A 22,816-nucleotide genomic window follows, 5' to 3' on the forward strand; every position below is an offset into this window, starting at 1 on the left:
GAAAAAAAAAATCACAGAGAATCCCAGCTATCTTGTCCAAAACTGTTTCCAATCTGATTTCTCTTTAGGGATGTTTTAAGCAAATTCAGAATTCATCCTTTTCTGTGTGTCTGGAATCCAGTTTAATTCTGCAAAAGAGTTAGCTTGACTCTAAGTTTCCACTTCATGAAGGAACATCCATCTAAGAGCTGACATTAACTCCCGTCGCCCTCAACCAGGTTTTGTTATAAAGTGGATTGGAAGGAAATGGATACGGAATGGTGATTATCCATCCTGGATCAATGGATGAATGATGAAATGGGATGATAAATGGAGACTGCAAATGGTTTAGTTTTGTGAGTTGGATTAAGTGTGGTAGGAAAAGGATCCATCTATCAAGGAGGTAGATGGATTTTTTTTTCCTGAAGAGCCACATTTAATCCATTATTCAGAAAAATGCACCACAAAAGGTGTATTTCTAAATGGAAAACCCAGAGGCTCAGCCAAGCATCTATGATAGTTGTATTTTGTGCAAAAGGGTTGTTTTTTTTATTAAAAACAATAAAAGCACGCCCACAAACAAAAAAAATTAAAACTAAGATATTTTAAGAGAGGGGAAAAAAAGCTTTATCATAGCATCTTTTCACATTTTAAAAAAGTCACACATCAATTCGAATCTCTTAAAACTTTTCAAGGCAAAGTTATGGTCTCACACATAAATATTAAAAATCCAAAAATATTGACTCTGTTGGTTGATTCCTCGCACCCTCAACCCACACAACGAAGAAATGTGATAAAAGCACAGAACTGGTGAGGTGGAAACGCCGTGTTTTACATTCTGCAAAGCAAAATGGCTTCTCTAATTCAGTCGAGGGGGAAGACAATAGAGCTTGCTCCAGATTTGAAATCTCCTGGTTATAATATAATAAAAGTTAAGATATTATCCCGAACATTTGCAATTTCGCCCATTTGGAGAAAAAACTGATTAGAATGATATACAACAAACAGGATAATCATTGCTTTACATGAAATAAAATATACGTGGCTCTGTAAACGCAGACCCTAGTAACTTGCACAGAATAAACCTAAGGGGAAGATTTAAGAACTGTGTCATTAAATTGGGATATTTAACATACATTTCTCTTGAAATTGCAGTTCCAAATGTGTCACTTGTTGAAATAAAAAATTGGGGGAAGAAATTATTTCCTTTCTCACGCAACGCACAGGCCTATGCACATCTGGCACAAGGGAGAAAATGTTAGCGCACAATTGCCAAGTAAACTTCCCATTGGTTTTGATGTCCTACCACATGATCGTTGAAACCTGAGGGAATCAGCGAGTAAAGCGATTTCCCAAACAGGAATACAAATTTTTAAAAAAAACTTTAGAAAAGATTTTTAAAAAAAGTGGATGGAGAAAAAAAACCACACAGGGTGCTGCAAAACGATGGAAGCCGGGTTAAAGGCACTAGAAAGTCCTGACAACGCTGGGGGAGGAAAAAGGCTCGGAGTGCCCTCCCTCCACCCCTGTGCAAGGCCCCTCCTCCCCGGAGCTGGATTCCGAGAGAGGCAGATTCCAGAATCAGATTATGGCTTCGTACCCGCTCCCTCCGACGGAGCCTGGTGCAAGGGACGACGGGCGGGCTACAGAGGAGACCGGGGACGAATGGGAGAACTGGACAAGATGCTGTCTCCGAAGACGTTGGCGTACGACGACTTGAGGAACTGCACGTAGTTTTGCATGCTGCGGTTGGTGCTCTCGGACTGCTCGAGGCGATCTTTCAGGTCCTGGAGGCGGCTTTGGTACCGGCGCTCTGCCTGTGGGGAGGAAAGAAAGGGGTTGCGTATTCAAACAAACGGAAGAGCCCAAAAGCCGTTCCTCGGCCTCTTGCATTTCCGGCAAAAGAATTCGACGGAGACATCCTTTGGATCAGGTCGGGTCGCCAACCTTTTGGACCTCAGGGACCACCAAACTCATACTTTTAAATCTCGCGGACCGGAGACCCTGGGAAAATCCCCCCAAAATGTCTACAGGAAAATTCCCTACCCCGTTTTCCTACCGATCAATCATTCTTTATTTGGGATCGCAGGATACCGTCTCCAGCTCCGTTCTCGGGTGGAGAGAGAGGGAGGGAGAGACTTTTGGCTTCATGCAAGGAAAGCAGCAGAAGCAGAAGTCTTTCTTTCCCCCAAACTCCGCCAGAAATGAGTCTTTGCTGGCGCAGCCTCTTGGAGCAGGAGGCCTTGCAGGGTCCCAAAGACTCATTTCTGGCGGAGTTTGGGGGAGAGAAAGACAGACTTTGGCTGCTTTCCTTGCATGCAGCCAAAAGCAGAAGAAAGGAGCAGAAAGAAGCAGCCCGGTGGCCAGGCCAGTCAAGTGGGGCGAGTGGGGCAAGTTCCCCCCCACTCCGCCCTTTCCCCTCTGCCCCTCACTACCTCGTGTTGTCTGCAATGCAAGCGACGCAAGCCTTGTGTTCCCGCAGGCCCTGTGGGCGGTGCAGCCTTGTGTTTCTGCGCAGCCTGGATTAATTGCTTTGGGGCGGAGACGGACATTTCTGTTGGCAACCACTGCTTTGGGTGGACTGTTCTAGGACTTCGAAAGCTCTCTGACTCCATGATGAGCTGAGCTACAACTCCCACAACCCCCTTTGGCTCTGATCAATGATAAGCCATCATCATCATCTTTTAAAGACCCCGTAATCTCTTTTGCGGGGTGGAGTCTTGGGCCACTGGATGGGGCTGAGTATTTACTGGCCAGATGCCCTTCCTGTTGCCAATGCGGAGTTTTTGTTCAGCAGATATATATATTCTCATTGTGCCCAGAGACATATCTGCTTCTACCTAGGATCAAACTCACAGCCTCCTGACTGTGAGGCAAGAGCTCCAGCGCTAGGCCACCGCGCCACTCAAGTGGAGAACCTCTTGAAGACCTCCAACTGTTCCCTCCCTGCTCCAAGATAATAAAAAAAAATCCGCTCTTGTGCATGATCAACGGAAACCACCAATGAACCCGTAGGTCTTCCCCACATAAAAACAGCCAGGCTAGGTTTCCTAAAATGGAGGTGGTCTACTGTTGTAGTCTCCTTACATCATCTTTACTGCGTCGTAGCTGGTTCAGCTCGGTTTTCGTCTTGCTCAGCTGGGTTTCCAGGTCCAGCATCTTTGACTGGGCTGTCCTCTCTCTTACAGCCGCACGGTCCCTCGTTTGCTCCAACTGAAGAAGGCAGAAAGAGAGCGATGGGGGTAAGCAAGGGCCAATCTCCATCCCAGGAAGGAGGGCTGCTGCCTGGTCTCTTTTCATCTTCCAATGAGGATCTTGGCTTCATTATGATACATCTTAAGAGTTGTTGGTTTTTCTCTCAAAGGCCAATGCTACCCTCAAAAGGGGTTGGAAGGATCCAAGCTCCAGAGTTTTCTGGAAGACGTGATGGAGTAATCACCAGTCTCCTCCTCCTTAAGTCTTCTACAGTTGGCTCTTCAAGTGACTTGGGAGAAGGCCCAGCTATCCCACCCAACGCCCAAGGAGGGACCAACCTGCTTCTTGGCGTCGTCCAAGGCCATCTCCAGCTGGCGTGCTAAGGAGCCACACTCCCTGGTCTTCTCCTCTAGCCGGAGCTGGGCCTGGTGGATGGACTCTTCCCTTTTCGCAATGATCTGGAGGAACTCTACGTTCTGCCCGCTGGTCGCTTCAAGTTTCCTAAAGTGCAACCACACCGTGATTTATGGTCATCTGAGGCCTTTTCAGAATAAAAGAGCTCCAACATGGTTATCAGTGGACGGATCAATAAGTTTTCTTTGACTGACTAAAGCCAGGAGCCTCCAAACTTGGCAACTTTTAAAGACTTGTGGGCTTCAACTCCCAGAATTCCTCAGTCGGCGTGGAGGTTGAGGAATTCTGGGATTTGAGTTCCTCAATTCAATTCCAGAGGGTTAAAGTTCAAAACATTTTCAAAGATCCATCTCATCCTGGGCACCCTTTTTCTTTTTTTGAACTATTACCATCTAGCAGACGGTACAGGATAATAAAAACAAGGACAAATAGGCTGATAAAACAGCTTCTATCCCAGAATAGTAACTGTATTGAATTCTACCGCATAGTGCAATATGAATGCAACATCAGGGGCTTTCAATTCAATGTACAGAACGTGAAGGAGGTGTGTGTTTATTTTCAGAGTCATAATGTACACTGAAGATGGTATTTAATTTCATTATACAAGGTGCGGTGACAATAAAGTAAACTAAACAAGTCTTAAAATTGCAAAATTTGGAGACCTCTGGATGGACCCAAAGAAGTGGGTCTTGATGGATTGTGAGGACTTAATTTGATTTTTTTGATCCCAATAATTCAAACGACTGAAGACACCAAATGCTGTTTGTCAAGAACACAGAATTTCCTAAGAAGCTGCCAGTTAAACCAGCGCGATATGTTCCTCCCCCCTCAAGTATCACCCCAGTCTTACAAACCTCTCCATCTCTTCCAACTTGAGGGCCAGCTGTTTATTCTCTTCCTGGGCCGACTGATACTTTTCTCTTGTCAATTCCATCTTGTCCCCCTGAAGCTCAATCTAAAAAGAAGGGATTTAAAAGGAAAGAGAGGGGGTGTGGGGGAAAGACAACACGGAGAATTTAGGATACAGGTGCTGCTCTTTTTCCTATACGGAAACAAAACTTGCTTTGGAAACAGAAAGCGAGCGAGGAGATCAAACCAGCTTGAGTGCAAAGACATAGGAAAAGAGAGCAGCTTTTGTAGAAATACAGCCAATGGGAGTTGAGTGCTGGGATCTGTTCCAGGGCGGGCAAGTTTCTGGGAGGCACGGAACAAGAAAAAGTAGCTTTTGATCGCTACCATCTTTACCCCGCCATTAAATAACCACAAATAGCTTCTTTGAATAGTGGGGAAGGATCACAAAACGGGAAAGTATATATAAATAAATATATATATATATATAAATTCCTTTTTACAGCCCTGTAATCACTGAAGCTGGGGTGACTGGATAGAGCTGAGCGTTTACTGGCTGGATGCCCTTCCTGACGCCTCGCGGGAGTTCACAGCAGATCTTTTCTCTTGGCGTCCTAGGAGAAAGATCTGCCGCTACTACCTAGGATTGAACTCTCAACCTTCCGAGTGGGGAGGCGAGCCTCTTCCCCACGGTGCATCAAAACCCCTCCGCCTTTTCAGACGCTAGTTTGATCCGGCGCGGAAGGGCTTCTCCTCGCCATGGCCCCAGGGGATCCCCCAGCTACCTGCAAGCAAAGCGAAGCACACGAGAGGGAGGCATTCTGACCGTCGGCCCGGGAAAGACAAACGAGAGAGGGACAGAGCCAACTCCACACGGCTTAAAAGGAGACAGCACAACACAAATGAAACACAGGCACGCCAGGGTTCTGTTTATTCTGCCGTGCAGCTGTTTTAATCATTTCAAAAAGAGACAAGAGACAAAGATTGCACCTTCCTGATGCCTTAGAAGCTCATTTTGGTCCCCGGCTGGAGGTTCGCGTGGGCGCCTTCTGCCAATCCCTTACCCGCTGACGGAGGTCTGTAATCATGGCAGACAGATCCATATTTTTCTTCTCATAACTCTTAAGCTGCTCCTGACACTCAGCCAGCTTGGTCTCGGTCATCTTCAGGATCTCAGGAAGTTTCTCCAGCTCGGCCACTTGGCTCTGGAACTGCTTGCGAGCCTGTGGGCAGAAGGAAGACCGGTGGGAGTGAAGAGGGGTCCCTTGGATGTTGGGAGACCCCAACCCCAATGGGTATTATATACGCCACTGTCTTCTTGGAGGGTTAATTGTGCTAATTCTCCATTGGCTATGTCCTGGCCTAGAACGATGGGAAGAAGGCCGAAATAAATTTGAGAAGCCAGGCACTCAGAGGTGGGCTGGATCATTTTCCGCACGATCCCCTCTTGAGCTACAGCTTGTCCAAATGGTCGTCTTTTTTTTTTTTTTAAAAAAAGCAGCAATTAGAAGTGAACTGCCAGCAGGTCTAATTCAGGCAGAATTTTTCCCCTTTAAAGGGGAGTGAATGCAAGGGGTGTGTGTGCTCCTGTTCAGCCCTTTTCCAAAAAAAAAGGAGGAACTGAACAGGCCCCCGGAGAGCTTTCAAGAAAAAAGGAGCCAGACACTTGCATTTTCAATCTCCTTGGCCATCTCTTCCTTCAGCGCTTTGTTCTCTTTGTCGCAGAGTTCCAATTTCACTGTCACCTCATCGGCTTCCATGCGAGTTTTCACCACCTGGATAAAAGAAATAAAAGTTAAAAACTGGGGGGAGGGGGAAGAGAAATAAGACAACGTGGAAGGTAATCCGGGAACCCCCAGGATAAATTTAGGCAAGGCCAACACTTGCTTATCTCAGCACCTCCTGGGATTAAGAGAGTCAACCAAGAGCCTGTAAGGCGTATCCAGCTATAAACCCCATCAATTCATGTCACGGTAGTATGGGAACAGGCAGGATGACGGGCATGGCAGCCCAGCATTTCCAGAACCACAATAATAACCTTTTCTTAAACCTCCTCAAGGGGTTTGTGGTCCACAGGCTGAGAACCACTGGCTTAGGTTATGTCATGCCCTCCACCTTCAAATCATGGAAAACTTGGGGAGATGCCAGAATGAAACGAGGACCTCTGAGGGTTTTTTTTCTACATTTTGGCCTAGCGGGGTTCCTACACTTCAACTTCTCCTGCAACGGGGAATTTTTCTATGTTTGAGGCTTGGGGAGACTTGGCCCTGGCAGAAAATCCTCTTAAAAAACCCCCAAGAGCTGCTATTTCTTGGACCAGGAAATACTTGAGGGTGGTCCTGTTCTGTTTAACCCTAACCCAAGCAGGTTCTAGTTTGGACGCGGGGCTCTCAACGAACACCCAGAATGGAAGAGCATCGTGTGGAATGCGAGAAAACCTGAAGAGCGAACAGAGCTCAGGCCCCGATTGACCGTGCTACTTCTGGAGGAGGGTGAAATCCTCTACCTGATTCTTGTAGGTTTCAATCAGGCCTTCGTAGTTCTTGAGGGAACCCTTCAACTTCGCCACTTCCTGCTGCGCCTGGTTTAGCCGCTCCTCCACTGGAATCAAGCTAGTCTGCAGGGACCACAAAAATAAACTTGGGTTTATTCCGGAAAGGAGGACTTCCCTAACTAGGTTCGCCCAGGATAAGGGAATTCTCTTGCTATCAAGGGCCCCATAGGTTTGAGGCTAAATAATCCAGGATCTGCTTTAGTTGACGTCTGCCAGCTCCCCTGAGAACAACTCCCAAGTTGCAAAAAGTTAGTTTATACATGAGGAGATTCCCCGGTTTTGGCAGAGACTATGAAGAGCATCTCGGCCAGTTCTGGAGAAATTACAAGAAGTAGACTAGAGTCAAATCTGTGTCCAGCCCGTAAGAGTTAGATGCGTTTGTGAGGACGCAAGCAATCGACGTCCAATCCCGCTCTAGCACCCGTTCCTCTCTACTCACCTTCAGCCTCTCGTTCTCCAGTTTGCAAGCGGTGCTTTCGGTGACCTGCTTGTGCAGTTTATCGACCAAGATATCTCGGTCTTCCCGCATTTTTTCTTCCATGGTGTTCTGCTGTTCCAGGAGCTCGGAAATACGGCTGCCGCACAGCAAAGGGGAATCAAGCGTTACCGGTGAGGGGGGAAAGCAAGCAGCGGCCTCGCGATGCAGAATCTCACAAGGCGGGGAAGGCTGCAAGCTTCCACAGGAGTGACAGGGATTGAGGGGGCGGGGGGGGATGAACCCATCTTGCTTTCTTGCTACCTGGTACCACTAGTAAGATTTACGAGCTGTTTTCTGGCTTAAAAAAAAACAAAACCCGAATCCGAGAGTGGATTAAAATTCAGATTCAATACTCAATCCGGGTCTCGTGAAAGCAATGAAGGAAATTAGGAACGGCAGACAAGACGCTAACTCAAAGCCCAACATTTTCCTTGTTAAGTAAGGAACTGCTTTAGTAACGCATTCAACGTGAGCTGAATTGCAACTAAAATGTATTGAATTTGGCATCCACCCAAAGGGGGACACCGCCCCCCCAAATCAGGTGCCATTCCAAGAAGTTGGGGCCGTTACTGAGAAGGCGCCGTCCTTCACAACCACAAAACCTCACAGCCAGAGAGACCAATTTCCATTGGCTGAAATTAATGCCCTGCAGCGATGAGGCGGAGATGGTCTTACCGGCTGAGGTTTGGGGTTACTGCAAGAGCCCGTTCCTCTGCCGCCGCCACCCCCCTCGTGGTTCTCACCTGTTCAGCATCACAATCTCCACCTCGAGGTCACTTTTGTCTTTCACAACTTGGTTGTAACGATTCCGCCAGGATTCTAGGGTGGACAGTGCTTCGGCCACGTAGGCATCCTACCACGTAAGGCGGGAGACATAGGGAAAGATGAGGGTGAGTTTGGGAGCCAGTGATGGCCGTGCTAAGCCACTCTTCATCTAGGACAGGGGAATGTTACTGAAGAGGAAGAGAGGGATAATAATGGAAGCAAGAGGATGGAAGGCAGAGAACTCCCAAAAGAAATTTAATTTTGGGAAAACGTCAAAGATGCTTCCTCCAGGCCAACTGCTCTTCAGATACCTTCTATCAGATACCTTCAAGATATCTTCATAGACTTTCAAAGTATCTGAAGATACTTTGAAGGTATCATTAGATATCTTCAAGTTCTTCATAGACCTTCAAAGGATCTTCAGATACCTTCAAGGTATCATTAGATACCTTCAAGTTCTTCATAGACTTTCAAAGTATCTTCAGATACTTTCAAGGTATCATTAGATATCACCAAGGTATCTTCATAGAGTTTCAAAGTATCTTCAGATACCTTCAAGGTATCATTAGATATCTCCAAGATATCTTCACAGACTTTCAAACCATCTTCAGATACCTTCAAGGTATCATTAGATATCTCCAAGATATCTTCATAGACTTTCAAAGGATCTTCAGATACCTTCAAGGTATCATTAGATATCACCAAGATATCTTCATAGAGTTTCAAAGTATCTTCAGATACCTTCAAGGTATCATTAGATATCTCCAAGATATCTTCATAGACTTTCAAAGGATCTTCAGATACCTTCAAGATATCATTAGATACCTTAAATGTATCTTCAGAGACACGCAATGTATCTTTAGATAACTTCAAAGTATCATTAGATACCTTCAAAGCATCTTCAGAGACCTTCAAGCCTATTAAATACCCTTTGACTACCAGACCATCTTCTTTTGGCAACTCTACAGTCAAGACTGCCCTTCTTCTTCTGCGCCCCAAACCTTTCTCCTTCTCCCTACTCTGAGGCACCTCTCTCAATCAATGCCCCCCTTTTTTGGGGTGGCTTCAGGAGGTCCTTTCCCAGCTGTGGCCTGAGACCCTGAAACGCCCAGCTTTCACCTTTTCAGCTAACTGGACGTTCAGTTGATCGGCAAACTCCTCAGCCCGCTCTGCTCGTTCCTTCTGTGCCTTGATGGCTTTCTTCAGGGCTTCCTTGTCCCGATCTCCTTTGGCCTTCAGCTCCTTCAATTGTTCCATGATGTTCTCCACTTCGGCCTTGTGCTGAGCTGCTACCCGCTCCAGATTCTGTGGAGAGGGAGGGAGGGAGGGAAGGCAGGCCATCAGGGTGCCCAAAAGGATGGTCAGAGCTTCGGGTCCTCAGGGCAGAGGCAGCAGAAACGCAAGAGGCTGCCTCATAGCCCTCTTTTAATCAGTTGAACAATGTTTAGCCAAAGCAGACACAACTACAAAGCTGCGTTTGCTGTGGTCATGACTGCTCCAGAACTGGACTCCTTAATAAGAACAATCTTTTTTTGGTGGGGGGCGGGGTCTGCAGAGATAAGACCTGCCTAATAGCAAGAGAGGTCAAATATATGTCCTGTAAAACCCACCGTTCCTTGGGACAGACGGTATCTCAGACTTCTTCCAGAAGAGGAGAAGGTTGGAGAGGATGGCCAAGAGAATAGAGAAACCAGATCTAGGTGGTTATTTCTAGGCAGCAATTGGAGATTGATCCCAATCCAACCACTTATTCTGAAGTAAGACCTTCTCGTCTTACTGGAAGACGGCTTCTGATCCCAATTGTTCCATAATTGGATCCACCACTCCTCCCCCCAAAAAACCCAAAATTCAAAGGCTGGGAGTTGGTCTACCCATGCAGCAACCTGACTGGATCCTACCTGTAGGCAAAAGATGACTTTTCAACAATCCTCCTAAGTTAAAATCTCCCCGAGGGTCGAGCAAGCTAACAAGCCAGAGAGAGGCTCGTCGTTATCATTGTCTTTTATGACTTCAAGTAAACAACTAGAGAAGTGTTTAAAAATAGGCTCTACAGCAGGGATGTCCGACCCGTGGCAACTTTAAGAGACTTCCTGGCTGGCTAGGAGGGAATCCTGGGAGTTGAAGTCCAGAAGTCTTAAAAGTTGCCACGGTTGGGCACCTGTGCTCTATAGCTTGATGTGACAAGCTATTGTTACGCTGGCATCCCCAGGTCCCCTCTCTGCAAACAAGGACAAGGCCCCGTACCCGGATCTGGATACCCAGGCGGTGATTCTCGGCTTCTTTATTCCGCAGTTGGGCTTGTAAGTGACCCCTCACGGCTTCCATAGACTTGGAGAGCTCAGCGGCCGTCTTGGCTTGGTCCTAGAAGCCAAAAGTGTAAAAGCAAAACACAAAGAACTTAGAATTGTCCACGTTGCGACCGACACAACCGCACAAAAGCTCCTTTGCATTATTCATTCCACCCCCCACTCTCCCCTTCTACACACCCCACACGGGGAGTACGTACCTTTTCGGTCTGTATCTGAATCAATAAATCATCCACTTCCTTTTCTTTTTCTTGTAGTTTCTTGACCAATTGCTGCAAAATCAGAGAAGGGGTAAAATTGCGGGCGTAATGAAACAGGATAGCCAAGTTAACAACAGAGAGGAGGGGACTCGGAAAATGCAGCCCTCGGTGTACAAAGCGACAGGTAATTTGCTCTGTGAGAACATGGCCACTGAAAACACAGGTTACGTTCCTTGCAAAAGCAGACTGGGAAAAAAAATAACTTAAAAAATATTTAAGCAGATTATTTCGATCAGATCACGTACGGACGGGGATTTCCCTGGGTCTAGAGCACCACCTGCCACTCCCAATTTAAAATGATGAAAAAAGAAAGTTCTAACTGAAGTGTTACTGATACGCGGGCAAGAAAACTCAACGTCTTGAGTAACGTAAACAGAATAACAGAGTTGGAAGGGACTTTGGAGGTCTTCTAGTCCAACCCCCTGCTCAAGCAGGACACTACACAATTCCAGACAAACGGTTGTCCAGTCTCTTCTTCAAAGCCTCCAGTGATGGCTCAAGCACTCACAACTTCTGAGACAAGCCGTTCCACTGATTGTCTTCCCTGTCTGGAAATTTCTCCTTAGTTCTAGGTTGGATTTCTCCTTGATTAGTTTCCATTGGTTCTTGTCCTGCCTTCTGGTGCTTTGGAGGATAAGTTGAACAGCCCCCTCCCTTCTTTATAGCAGCCCCTCAAATATTAGAAGACTGCTCATCATGTCCCCGCTAGTCCTTCTTTTTTCTAGGCTGGCCATACTCAGTTCCTGCAACTGTTCTTCACATGTTTTAGTCTCCTGGCCTTTAATCATCTTAGTTGCTTTTTTCACTTTTTCCAGAATCTCAACATCTTTTTTATATTGTGGCAACCAAAACTGGATGTGGTATTCCAGGTGTGGTCTGACCAAAACATTACAAAGTGTTATCATTTCATGTGATCTTGCTTCTATATATTTACTCTAGGTAGGTATGCATGTAGGTAGATGTACGAATATGCATATAGTAAATTCGCTGTGTTTACTTACCGCCTTCTCTGTATCGGAGTCAGTCAGCCTTTTCATCAGGGTAGTCTGCTGCTCTGTCAACTTTTGCGCATCTTTCTGTAAAAGAGAAGGGGGAAAAAAATTCAGGTAATATTCAGGTCAGGTGATCCAGTGGGAATGACACATCGATTTTAAGGAAGAGGTTCTTCTTGGGCCTTCTGGCTTGGAGAAGTTTTTTTTTTAGGTGGTCCCTGAAATACTTTTAGACTCCTACTTTAGGGGTCACTGATACCTCTCCGCCGTGCAAACCCTTGCAATGACGAAGTACAGATCGGTTCGGGGCAAAACCTGAACGGCCCAGAGCGTCTCACCAAAATGTGCCCACTGTGAAATAATTTACTTAATGCTTCCTGTCAACTTCTCCATGCTTCTGGGATCTGTATTGGGGGTGGGCGGGGCAGAGGTTGGCAATGCCTTAGAAGGTCAGAGGTTATAGATCTCCTGGGGGATATCTGGAAAAGGATTTGCAGGAGTGGATCTGGTGAGCGTTCACCAGAACGCTGATCCCGATATTTTCATCAGACTGGCGGCCTGCGGAGACAGCAGCAGAATCGGACAGTGGGGAAAAACAGGGGCCAGTCTGGGAGTCTGGAGAGAACTCTGTGTCCGACAGAGAGATGGGGCTAGGGCCACCTGGGAGTTATGTGTTGACTCTGGAGCCTCCAGAATCTGACACCAGTGAGGCAGAGGAACAGCGGGAGCCTGTTTCCAGTGCGCGCTTGCGCAGAGCTGCCGGAAGGCAAGAACAGTTAAGACGAAAGGGGTGACTTGGGAGTAGGGCTTGGAGTTGATTGGCCCCTCTCATAAGACATGAAGGAGGAGCAAAGGGACAGGAGCCTTTGCAGGAAGCAACTTTGTTCGTTCTGATCAGTTTGAAACCTGAAAGCTCCATTGGGGAATTTGTGCTCCGTTTGATTTTGAAAGACTAATTGGTACTTTAGTCGTCGGCAGCACATAAAGGTGCGTCCTTATCAGACTTCTCCCAAAGGGCCTTGGCCGACTTCCATGGGACTATTTATAACCGGTTGAGGCTCATTACGGGCTGTGAATGATGATAATTCCACAGCCATTGAATTAAAATCAAAGGGTTTTGGATTTGAGGTGTGTTTGCTGGTGTCTTCAGGGAAGCCTTGGTCAGGACACAGACAGGCTGATTATTAAATTTTAAAGGTTTAAAATGAAAAGGCTGGGCCTGCTTTGGGGTTGGAGGAATCCCGCTGGACCAGGATCTTCTCGAGCCAAACTCACCTCCCGGTTGTGTTGCTCTCTGAGCAAATCTCGAAGGGTCCGGTTGGTGTCTTCGAAAGTGCTCAGTTTCTGCAGCAACAATTCCTTCTGCCTAGTCAGGGTGTTGATGTCCGAAACGGTCATATTCTTCTCCTGCGATTCGGGAGGCGGTCAAGGTTTCACAGGAGATGCCACGGGAAGGGAAGAAAGGTAACGTGTCAAAATTGCTCTTCTCTGAATCTGACACGCTCCCAAGACTATTTCGAAGGGACCCCTCTTCTTCTATGGGCCCCCGATGACACAAGTAGCCCTTCGGGGTACAACTGTTTGTTTAGCGACCGTCCAAAGGTACAGCAGCCGGAATGAAAAGAGACTTCTACGACCAGTTCTGGCGCTTTGTAAAGATGGCCTGGGATTCGCATTTGGGCGCTTGGCAGCTATTTAGAACGGTTGCCAGGCCCCCGATTCACGCGATCGCTCTAGGCGGCTTTTCCCGTGACAAAGCCAAGCCAGGGAAGGAAGCCGGATTTGCTGAACAACTGCGCCATCCACTGAACGCTTTAACGACCGCGTTGGGAGCCCACAACATTTCTGTTGTTAAGCAAGACCTTTGTTCAAATGGGGTTTTGCTCCGTTTCACGAACTTTCTTGACGTTGTTAAGTGAACCGCTCCAGGCTGATATCACGGCTGTGAAGCAAATCCAGCTTCCCCCTCCGATTTTTGCTTGTCCGACGGCCACAAAAGCGGATTACCATGGCCTTGGGACACAGCGACAGCCGTTAAGTATGAACCAGTTGCCCACGCGCCTGAATTCTGATTGCGTTGTCACGGGGGAGGCTACGAAGGTCGTAAAGTGTGGAAAAACAGCCGTGGGTCCCCCTTTTCCCAACGTCATCACTCAATGAAAACTGTTGTAAGTCAGGAACGACCTGCACTGTGATTCGGAGGGGAGGGGGGGCCCAAAAAGGGTTGTAGAATCGGGCACGGCTCGTTTAGCAACTCACGCCTATCGGCGGAAAGTCTGGCCTTCACTGCAGTCGTAAACCGAGGACGGCCTGTAACCTCCGTTTGCGTCCCTCCCCAAGAGAGGAGATCACTGCACCCCCCCACCCCCCAGCTCTTCCCCGTACCGTTTTCAGCTTCCCAATCACGTCCTTCAAGGCCTGGATCTGTTTGGCAGCAGCTGCCCCATCCAGTTCGGCCTCCACCAGTTTGGACATCAAACACTCCTTCTCGTGCAACAGATGCCGTTTCTGGAGTCTGGAAAGGAGAACGCGTCAATCCCGGAGGAAGAGGCGAAGGGAAGGGTTGCAAGATCACAAAGAGGGGGCGGGGGACCCCCAAACGTCTCTTTTACTCGGCGGGTCTCTCTAGCTAAAAAGCTAAAAAGTTCCCACCTCGATCCCCGAGGCCAAAAGCTTGGCCTACACAACTCATGCACGCACAACGGATTGTCGTCCCAAAGATGCCTTTTTTTCCTCAACTGGACTTTCTGGTTTTTCCTCTGAAGACGCTTCGCTTCTCCTCCGAGAAGCTTCTCCAGCTCTGACTGGATGGTGGGGAATGGAAGGATTGATCCTCCTTGCAGGCAGCTGGTCATTTGCCTCCTTTGAGAGGGTCGTTGAGGCCACTTGGAGGTTTGTCTGTGTCCTCAGGGTCACCTGAGTGGTGCAAATGGGTGGGCAGCCTTCTTCACCGCAGGATGTTTTCTGCCCTGTGTCCCTTCACTGTTGACTACTCGGGTGACCCTGAGGACACTGACAAACCTCCAAGTGGCCTCAACGACCCTCTCAAAGGAGGCAAATGACCAGCTGCCTGCAAGGAGGATCAATCCTTCCAAGTGGCCTTCTTGGCTCTCAAAAACAATGCAAGCGAGCTGCTATGTCTGCAAGGAATATAAATCCTTCCCTTCCCCACCATCCAGTCAGAGCTGAAGAAGCTCCTTGGATAAGAAGCAAAACGTCTTCAAAAGGAACAAGCAACTCCTGTTGCCCCCATGAAAATGCACCTTTGGGAGACGGAGCGAAAGCCAAAAGAAATGGGCTTATAATACTCCACAGCAGGGGGCTCGTAACTGTGGCGACTTTAGGCCTTGTGGACTCCAACTCCCAGAATTCTTCAGCCAGCCAGCACGGCGTCGAATCCACATCATGGCTGGCTGAGGATTTCTGGGAGTCGGGAGTCCACACGTCATAAAGTCGCCAAGGTTGGAGCTTCTTCTACAGAACTTCTTTAGGAGAAGACCATTGCTTAGTGGTTCCCTTCCCCCACCCCAAGTTGGCCAACCTTCCCTTACATGCTGAGATCTTTTTCCTCCTTCATCCTTTCAATGTTGCGACGGAGGACCGTGTTCTCGTGTTCAGTCTCCACCAGCTCCTGAGTGACCTCGTCCAACTCGTCCTTCTGCTCCTCCAGAAGACGCTTGGCCACACAGCCTGTCCCAACAGCCTTTGGCATCTTGACCTGAGGACAAGCGGAACGGGGTCAACGCGTGAGAGTTTCATCCAGGGCAACCCCTAGGTCACTCTCAGGGAATGTGGGGCCACGTCATATGAATGAGTTCTGGTTTAGTCAATCCGCTCCAGTCGTCAATCCTAAATTTCCTGAATGCCAACCTTCAGGGCTTCAACATTTTTCCTTATCAGCGAGCGGGTTATAGCAATAGCACTTAGACTTATATACCGCTTTATAGTGCCTGTTTTTTGTGTGTCCTCATTTGACCCACCTCGGAAGGACGGAAGACTGAGTCGACCTTGAGCCTGGTGAGATTTGAACTGCCAAATTGCAGGCAGCCGGCAGGAGCCAGCAGTACTGCACTCTAACCACTGCACCACCGTGGCTCATAATCACAGACACAAATCAACAGACTCTAATCTGACTTATCAGCACCTGTATAGGTTGAGTAAACAAGAGGACTTTCTTGGACATCGATGTTAAACTGTATTTTTGGAAAGATAAACCAGAGGCCATTTTATTCTTCCTTTGCTCTTTTCTAAGGAGGCAGCTCCAAATAAGCAGGCGGGGGGAAAAAAAAAAAGCAAATTCTACTTAATTCTTACTAGCTGCCTAGCAGTAAAAACAAAGACTTGTGCAGGAAGGAAACATTAAGTCAGGGCTGGTCAAAGGCCACAATAAAAATATTGAAAAAAATAATAATTTCTTTGTCTTACTGCTGTTCCTTTTCTTTGGTGGGGGGTGGGGAGGATTGGGGGGAAGAGCCACTTTGTTAAATTTCTTTCAAAAGCTCATACGATGCTGGGTCCTCAGGTATGGTTCTTTCCAGGTATGTCGGGCTCGTGTGTGTGAAAAGGGAGGAGCGGTACGATTCAAGCGTAATGTCGATGGAGATTCTCAGCCATCCAGGTCAGGGTTGTCCCAAAGGTGCTGTTTTTTTTTTCAAGAGGCAACTGGAGATTCTGGGTTTGTTGTTTTTTTTCTTTGAAGACGTTTCACTTCTCATCCGAGAAGCTTCTTCAGCTCTGACTGGATGGTGGGGAATGGAAGGCGTTGTACTCCATGCAGACTGCTGGTCGTTTGCGTTCTTTCAGAGTCGTTGAGGCCACTTGGGGGTTTATGTGCGTCCTCGGGGCCACCCGGGTGGCGCAAATGGGGTGTGGAGCCTTCTTGAAACTGATGAAGGACTCCACACCCATCTACGCCACTCAGGTGACCCTGACGAGGTGGCCTCAACTAGAAGGATGCAAATGACCAACAAGGAATATAAATCCTTCCATTCCCCCACCCTCCAGTCAGAGCTGGAACGAAGAGAAGCGAAATGTCTTTGAAGGAAAAAAAAACAAACCGACAGAAAATCCCGTCGCCTCTTGCGGGAAAGAGAAAAAAAATAAATATAAAATAAGGCCCCTTTGGGACAATTCAAGTGCAGTTTCCCCCACCTCGTTTTTCAATGTTCCCACGACATTGAGTAAGCTGTCGATCTTCTTCTCGTATTTGTTCATCTTGCAGTGAATGGCGTCCTCCTCGTCGGTGGAGAGATCACTCAAGCGAAGCACAGACAGCAACTTGTCGGAATCTGGAGGGGTGATTTCCAGGCGATGGGTCGGTCCCTGATTAAGGGTGGCAAGAGCGAAACAGGATAGAGCCCAAACCCCGGAGCAGCCTCCCCTAAGCCGGCTGCCTTCCAGAAACCAAAGCGGTGGGGAAGAGGGTGGAAAAAGGGAAGTCTGCCGGGGAAAGAGGAGGGTGGAGGGCGAGGCCGAGCGGGGAGGCAGCAGCCACCGCTCGCCCCGTCCATGGAAGGAGGTGTGCTAAGCACACCGGAAGAGCGTTGGGATGACTTAGGACAGACCAGGAGCCCCCCCTGTGGGACCTTCTGCCACGGAAATACAGACGTACAACGGTTTGTTTAGTGACTGTTCAAAGTTGTGACGGCGCCAGAAAAAAGGGATCCGGGACTGTTTTTCACACTTAACAACGGTCGCGTCCCCGCGGCCAATCCCCACGCCTTTTGCCTACCTCCCACTTGTACGATGATTCTCTGCAAGATGTTTTGCCTGGGGGCATCCAGGGGACTTTAGTTTTTACTCGGACACTGCGGCGCACATTCACGGTATCCCCTTTCATTTTCTGCTTGTGCCTCTGCTGTGGGTGGGGGGGAGAGGGGGAGAGAGGAAGGAGGAGGAAGAGGAAGAGGAGGAGAACAGCTTTTGAGCCTCGATCTCCCCCTCCCCGACCGGCGACCGCGGGGCGAGACTCTGCAAAGCAAACGGAGGCTTCTTCCCCCCGCCCCCTCGACACACACCCCCAGCCCGCCGCCCCCGGAGGCATGCCAAGAGGTTGTACCACAGAAAAAGCGTCACATTCTACATCACAGATCAGTCTCAGTAACCACACTCAGGAAAAAGAAATATAGGTACCGCATAGCTAGGAGAGTATGGGGACAGACTGGCAGGAGCATCGGGGCTGGGTTAGCCAGGGCCATTGTGACATCACTCAGGCTGCCCAGCCTCTTGTGATGCAAAGCAGGCCCTTAGTTACCCTGGGAAGCTTAGATTGGGGGGGGGGGCGATTTGGGGCCTGGCAGCCGAGAACCACAGTCCCTGGGGCTCTTCCAAAAGTGGCCCGGGGGAGCTCAAGGGGTAGGACACCCCTCCCTGCATCACTGAGGCCAGGGGGCGGCCCTGGTTTCCCAAGGGGGATCCGGGAGGCCTTGGGGGCCTTCCCAACCGTGCAGGCAATTCAGTTAAGCACAGCCACACAAATCGTGACTTTTAAGGGACACCAACCCAATGAGCCGGTCGAGGGACTGGAAGCGTGGGGAAAAAAAACCCGGAGACCCCGAAATAACTCCTTCCTAACCACTTTCATCGGTTTTGGAGCTCTTCACACGTGGACCTTTGAAACAGAATTTTATCCCTTCCCTCCTCCAAGGAGCAGTTTGCCTTTTTCCTCCATTGCCCAGGAGCTAAGCTGATCGATAGGAAATTCACACAACCCTGCTAAGAAAAAATTACAGTTTCTTCTCCTCTTCCTCTTCCTCCTCCTCCTCGCAATTTTGTCCTCTGTTACTTCTGTGACAAACCTCCCCTTGGAAGGGGCTACAGAAGGGAACGAGCCAAGATCCGTCCTCCTGCCGGAGCAGAGCTGATTCTGAGCAAAATTCCCACGCAAGGTATTTTGGATGGAGGAAATTGGGACCACAACTACCAAACCGATCCGAAACACTAGCCGTGATTTTATACAGTTATGGACAATTCCCAGCAGAGAGAGACAGAGGGGAAGCTTCAAGCAACAGCAGCAGTAGAGCGAGTTAAGGTGGCACGGAGACCGAGGAGCAGCCACAAAGCAGACACTGGCCTTGCAGAGGGAGCAGAGCTCGGGAAGGCGCCCCGGCTGCCCCTTCATACCTGGGTTTTTGCCGGCGGTGGCGTTTTCTGACCCTTTTTAATATGGACATGGACAGGGGTACTTTCATCCACGTGGACGTGCAAGGGGGGAGTGGTGGAACGGCTCTTCATGCTTCTTCTCGGGCAAACAGGAAAGGGCATTCAACAGGGTGGCAAGGGAAACCTGTGGATAAGTAGACTGGAAATAACACGGGGGCCATCGAGGCAGAACAAAACAACGACAAAACAGAAAACCCGGGCCCGTCGGCCTCTCTCAGAAGGGAACAACTCTTAGCCTTAGGACCTAAACTATCCCCGTTCCACAAATTTAACCTGCCACAGAGCCACAGCCTACCGAAGAGCCACGCTTCTGTCTCTAAAGGAGCCTGGTTCTGATCACCGAGGAGCGCAAGCAGAACCAACCCTGGAGAACTGCAGCAGCCTTCCCGGGAGGAATTGGGAAACCTTGGCTTCCCGTTCTCATTAAGCACGGATTAAAAAATGTTACCTGAATCCTCTCCGGCAGCTGATGTTTCTTGTTTGAACCAGTTCAAATAAAAGCGCTTTAAAATCAATGTCATTTTCTTTTTCTTTCTTTTTTTTAAAGCTTTCCAAGTCCCTCCACCTAAAGAAAAAGGCGTCCCCCTCCAGCTAAATTGTGACTTTAAGAGCTGTATCAGAAGCAAATCACGTTCTCTTTTACTGGCCTGTCAGAATGATGCACGACGATGCAGTGTGGAAACCCAAAACCCTTGTGGAATCCGCTGAATTTCAGGACCCCCACGTACTTCATAAAACACCAACTAATAGTTCGTTTACATGAAGAATTACTTCGACAGGTTCATGTGTACACTAACCCATAGACGAGGGGTCGGCAGCCTTAAGCATTCATGAGCCACAAAAGCCCTAACTGGAAGCTCACTGTTTAATTCTGGAGCCAGCTGGAAGTCTGGTTCCCCCACCATAGAGTCTCCTCCTAGCACAGCGTCCTTTTTCCTCTACCGGTCCTAACCGAAAGCCCTATCAATGTTGGAGCCAACCAGCGACAGGGAGCCGCAGCAGAGGGATGAGCCACATGCAGCTCCAGAGCCGTGGATTGCTGACGCCTGCCATAGACTTTTGGCAACACCCTCCTGCCTTTTATCATTTGTCCCTAGACACGCCAACAAATGTAGATTTCTCCCCAGCTCATTGGTTATCACAAAGCTTCCTGGACACCATCCAACCACTTATAAGCAACTCCATGTCGCCCCTGAAATGAAGGTTAGTGCGGTTATTTCAAGGGTCAAAAGGGACTTCACGGGAGCCCCAGTGGGCGCAGTAACCTACAGATAGCGCTTCGCTGTCTTGCGTGGAGGGTTTCTGGGTTGTGATGATTATTCCACTCTTGATCGATGGGGACAGTCTGGAAGCAGAGGGGGAAAAACGAAAAGAAAAAAGAAGTTAGCGCTTTTCAAGGAAATTCAGGATTTCTTTTTCCACAGAGGCCTTTTTTTGTTGCTGTTGACAATTGGCAATGTTTACAGGTAATCCTCGACTTACAGCAGCTTGTTTAGTGACTGTACAACGTTACAACAGCACTGAAAAAAGCAACTTATGCCTTTTTTTTTCCCCCACATTTACAACCACTGCAGCATCCCCATAATAATGGGATCAAAATTCAGGCACCTGTTAATTGCCTCTTATTTATAACGGCTCCAGGGTCATGTGATCCTCTTTTGTGACTTTCTGACAAGCAAAGTCAACAGGGAAGCTAGAGTCACTTAACAACAGAGTTTACTAACTTAACAATTGCATTGATTAACAACTGGGGCAGGGTCAGTCGTAAAACAGCAAAACTCACTTAACTGCTATCTTCCTTAGCAAGAGATTTTGGGCTCAATTGTGGCCTTAAGTTGAGGACTGCCTGTATTTCTATTTCAAGCACACACCCATCCCACAGATTTTTCGCAATGCCATCCTGCCTTTAAAATCGAATTAACAACTGATCCCATGTTCCCTCCAACCGCCCCATGTGTAATTCAATTTCAATGGTTCGTTTTAACTTATGTTTTAATGAATATGGATAGTTGTTGTTGTTTTTAGGATTGTAAGCCACCCAGAGTTACCTCGTGGTAAGATCGGCAGCCAATAAATTTAAAAAATATAATAAAGATATAGCTAAGAGATTAGCTAGACAGACAGACAGAGATTAGATAAAAGACAGATACAAGACGTTAGAGATAGATGATATACAGAGATTAGATAGAAAAGTTACAAGACATTAAATATAAACTAATAGGTAGATGCAAATAAATGTAGATAAGAGATTAGATAAATGATATACAAAAATTAGACAGAAAACAGTTACAAGACGATAGATAGATAGATAGATAGATAGATAGATAGATAGATAGAATAGATTTACAAAGAGAAAGAGAATAGATAGAAGACAGATACAAGACATTACGTAGAAATAGATGATATCATAGATCTTATCTATTAAGATCTATGATATCCTCTATTTCTATGTAATGTCTTGTATCTGCCTTCTATCTATTAAGATCTTAATAGATCTTAATAGAAAAGTTACAAGACAATAGAGATAAACAGATATATACATGATATAGATGGATACAATAGATAGGATAGATATACAAAGAGAATAGATAGAAGACAGATACAAGACATTATATATAGATGATATACAGAGATTAAATAGAAAAGTTAGAAGATGATATGGATAGATATATAGATAGATAGACAGACAGACAGACAGGATAGATTTACAGAGAGAAAGAGAAGAGATAGAAGACAGATACAAGACATTAGGTAGAGATAGATGACATACAGAGATCTTAATAGACCTTAACACAAAAGTTACAAAACGATAGAGATAGATATATGATATATATGGATAGATATAAATGGATGGATGGGTGGGTGGATGGGTGGGTAGATAGATATAGATAGAATAGATATACAAAGAATAGACAGAAGACAGATACAAGGTATTACATATAGATGATATACAGAGATTAAATAGAAATGTTAGAAGAGGTTAGAGATAGATATGATATAGATCTAGATTGACAGACAGACAGACACAGAGAGGGAGACATTAGAGAGACATAAGAGAGAAGAGACCAGATATAGACATGAGGGGGGGGGTCGGTCAGTCATTCCCGGTCAGACCGAGTCCAGAAACCTCCCAGACAGACTTCAGATTCAAAAGCAGAGCCTCCCTGTGCAGGGGCAGTCTACCCGAGGAAAGCAAAGGGGCGGTTTGGCGCACGCGGCTTCCCGTCGCTGACATTCCTCCCTCCCCCCGCCCCCCCCGTCCCACCGCCGCCGCCCATCTCCGGCGCCGCGTCTCACCGTGAGGTTCGGAGATGACCCCGGAGCCTCCGCCTCAGCACGTCCTCGAAGCCGTGGATGAGGCGGCGGTAGCTGCCCACGCTACCATGGAGACACGGGAGCCGGGGCGTCGGCGGCCGCGGCCAGAAGCCGCCGCCGCCGCCTCCCCCGCTGCCGCAGCAGCCGCCGCTCCCGCTGCTGCTGTAGCACCGGCAGGCTCCCCCCGCCGCCGCCGCCGCCGCCGAACAGCCGCCGCTCCACGACCCGCAGAGCAACTTCCGGCGCGGCCTCCGAGACACCGCCCGCCGCTCCCCCATTGGACCGTTCAAACCCCACGCCAAACGGCGCCCCTCCCGCGCGCCCTCGTGACCGCCTCCGCTTCCGGCTGGCCCCCCGCGCCTGCCGCCCGCCGCCCGGCTCTCGCCCTTAGTCCCGCCCTTCCGTTGCCAGGAGACGCCGCGCGGGGCGTCACAAGGCGCGTCCGGAGATAGGGGGACGCCGCGGCGCCGTTGCCGGGGGAACGGAAGGAGGGGCGGGAAGAGGGGGAAAAAAAAAATGACAGGCCTAGGTTGTCTAAGGGCTCTGGG

General features: G+C 48.2%; 1 protein-coding gene across 3 annotated transcripts; it reads right to left on the reverse strand.

Moving 5' to 3' along the window:
• Positions 1 to 582: 582 nt before the first annotated feature.
• ODF2 (outer dense fiber of sperm tails 2) lies at positions 583 to 22,546 on the reverse strand. 3 transcript variants are annotated; one of them, XM_026712225.2, is made up of 21 exons: positions 22,251 to 22,544; positions 20,223 to 20,298; positions 18,915 to 19,077; positions 17,524 to 17,649; positions 16,944 to 17,114; positions 15,344 to 15,510; positions 14,178 to 14,307; positions 13,068 to 13,199; positions 11,802 to 11,876; positions 10,741 to 10,812; positions 10,479 to 10,595; positions 9,354 to 9,539; positions 8,213 to 8,322; positions 7,431 to 7,566; positions 6,944 to 7,054; positions 6,108 to 6,212; positions 5,502 to 5,660; positions 4,443 to 4,543; positions 3,513 to 3,675; positions 3,067 to 3,192; positions 583 to 1,796 (listed from the first exon to the last, which is right to left on the reverse strand). In XM_026712225.2, the coding sequence occupies exons 3-21, from the start codon at positions 19,053 to 19,055 to the stop codon at positions 1,623 to 1,625; spliced, it is 2,502 nt and encodes an 833-aa protein (XP_026568010.2). In that variant the 5' UTR covers positions 19,056 to 19,077; positions 20,223 to 20,298; positions 22,251 to 22,544; the 3' UTR covers positions 583 to 1,622. The 3 variants fall into 3 exon arrangements, with proteins under 3 accessions (XP_026568010.2, XP_026568011.2, XP_026568013.2); XM_026712226.2 differs by having other exon boundaries at positions 17,524 to 17,646; positions 22,251 to 22,497; XM_026712228.2 differs by lacking the exon at positions 18,915 to 19,077 and having other exon boundaries at positions 22,251 to 22,546.
• Between the last annotated feature and the right edge of the window lie 270 nt (positions 22,547 to 22,816).

This window comes from Pseudonaja textilis, chromosome 17, assembly GCF_049901715.1.
Source record: "Pseudonaja textilis isolate UNSWEBS1 chromosome 17, rPseTex1.2, whole genome shotgun sequence".
NCBI classification, from domain to species: domain Eukaryota; kingdom Metazoa; phylum Chordata; class Lepidosauria; order Squamata; family Elapidae; genus Pseudonaja; species Pseudonaja textilis.

Excerpts from the sequence above, each read along its gene's own strand:
- ODF2 (XM_026712228.2), bottom strand. The coding sequence starts at position 22,546 with ATGGGGGAGCGGCGGGCGGTGTCTCGGAGGCCGCGCCGGAAGTTGCTC. Across the intron at positions 7,567-8,212 it reads GAGATTGTGATGCTGAACAG|CCGTATTTCCGAGCTCCTGG; the intron begins GTGAGAACCACG and ends GCTGTGCGGCAG. Across the intron at positions 5,661-6,107 it reads TGGCCAAGGAGATTGAAAAT|GCTCGCAAGCAGTTCCAGAG; the intron begins GCAAGTGTCTGG and ends TTCTGCCCACAG.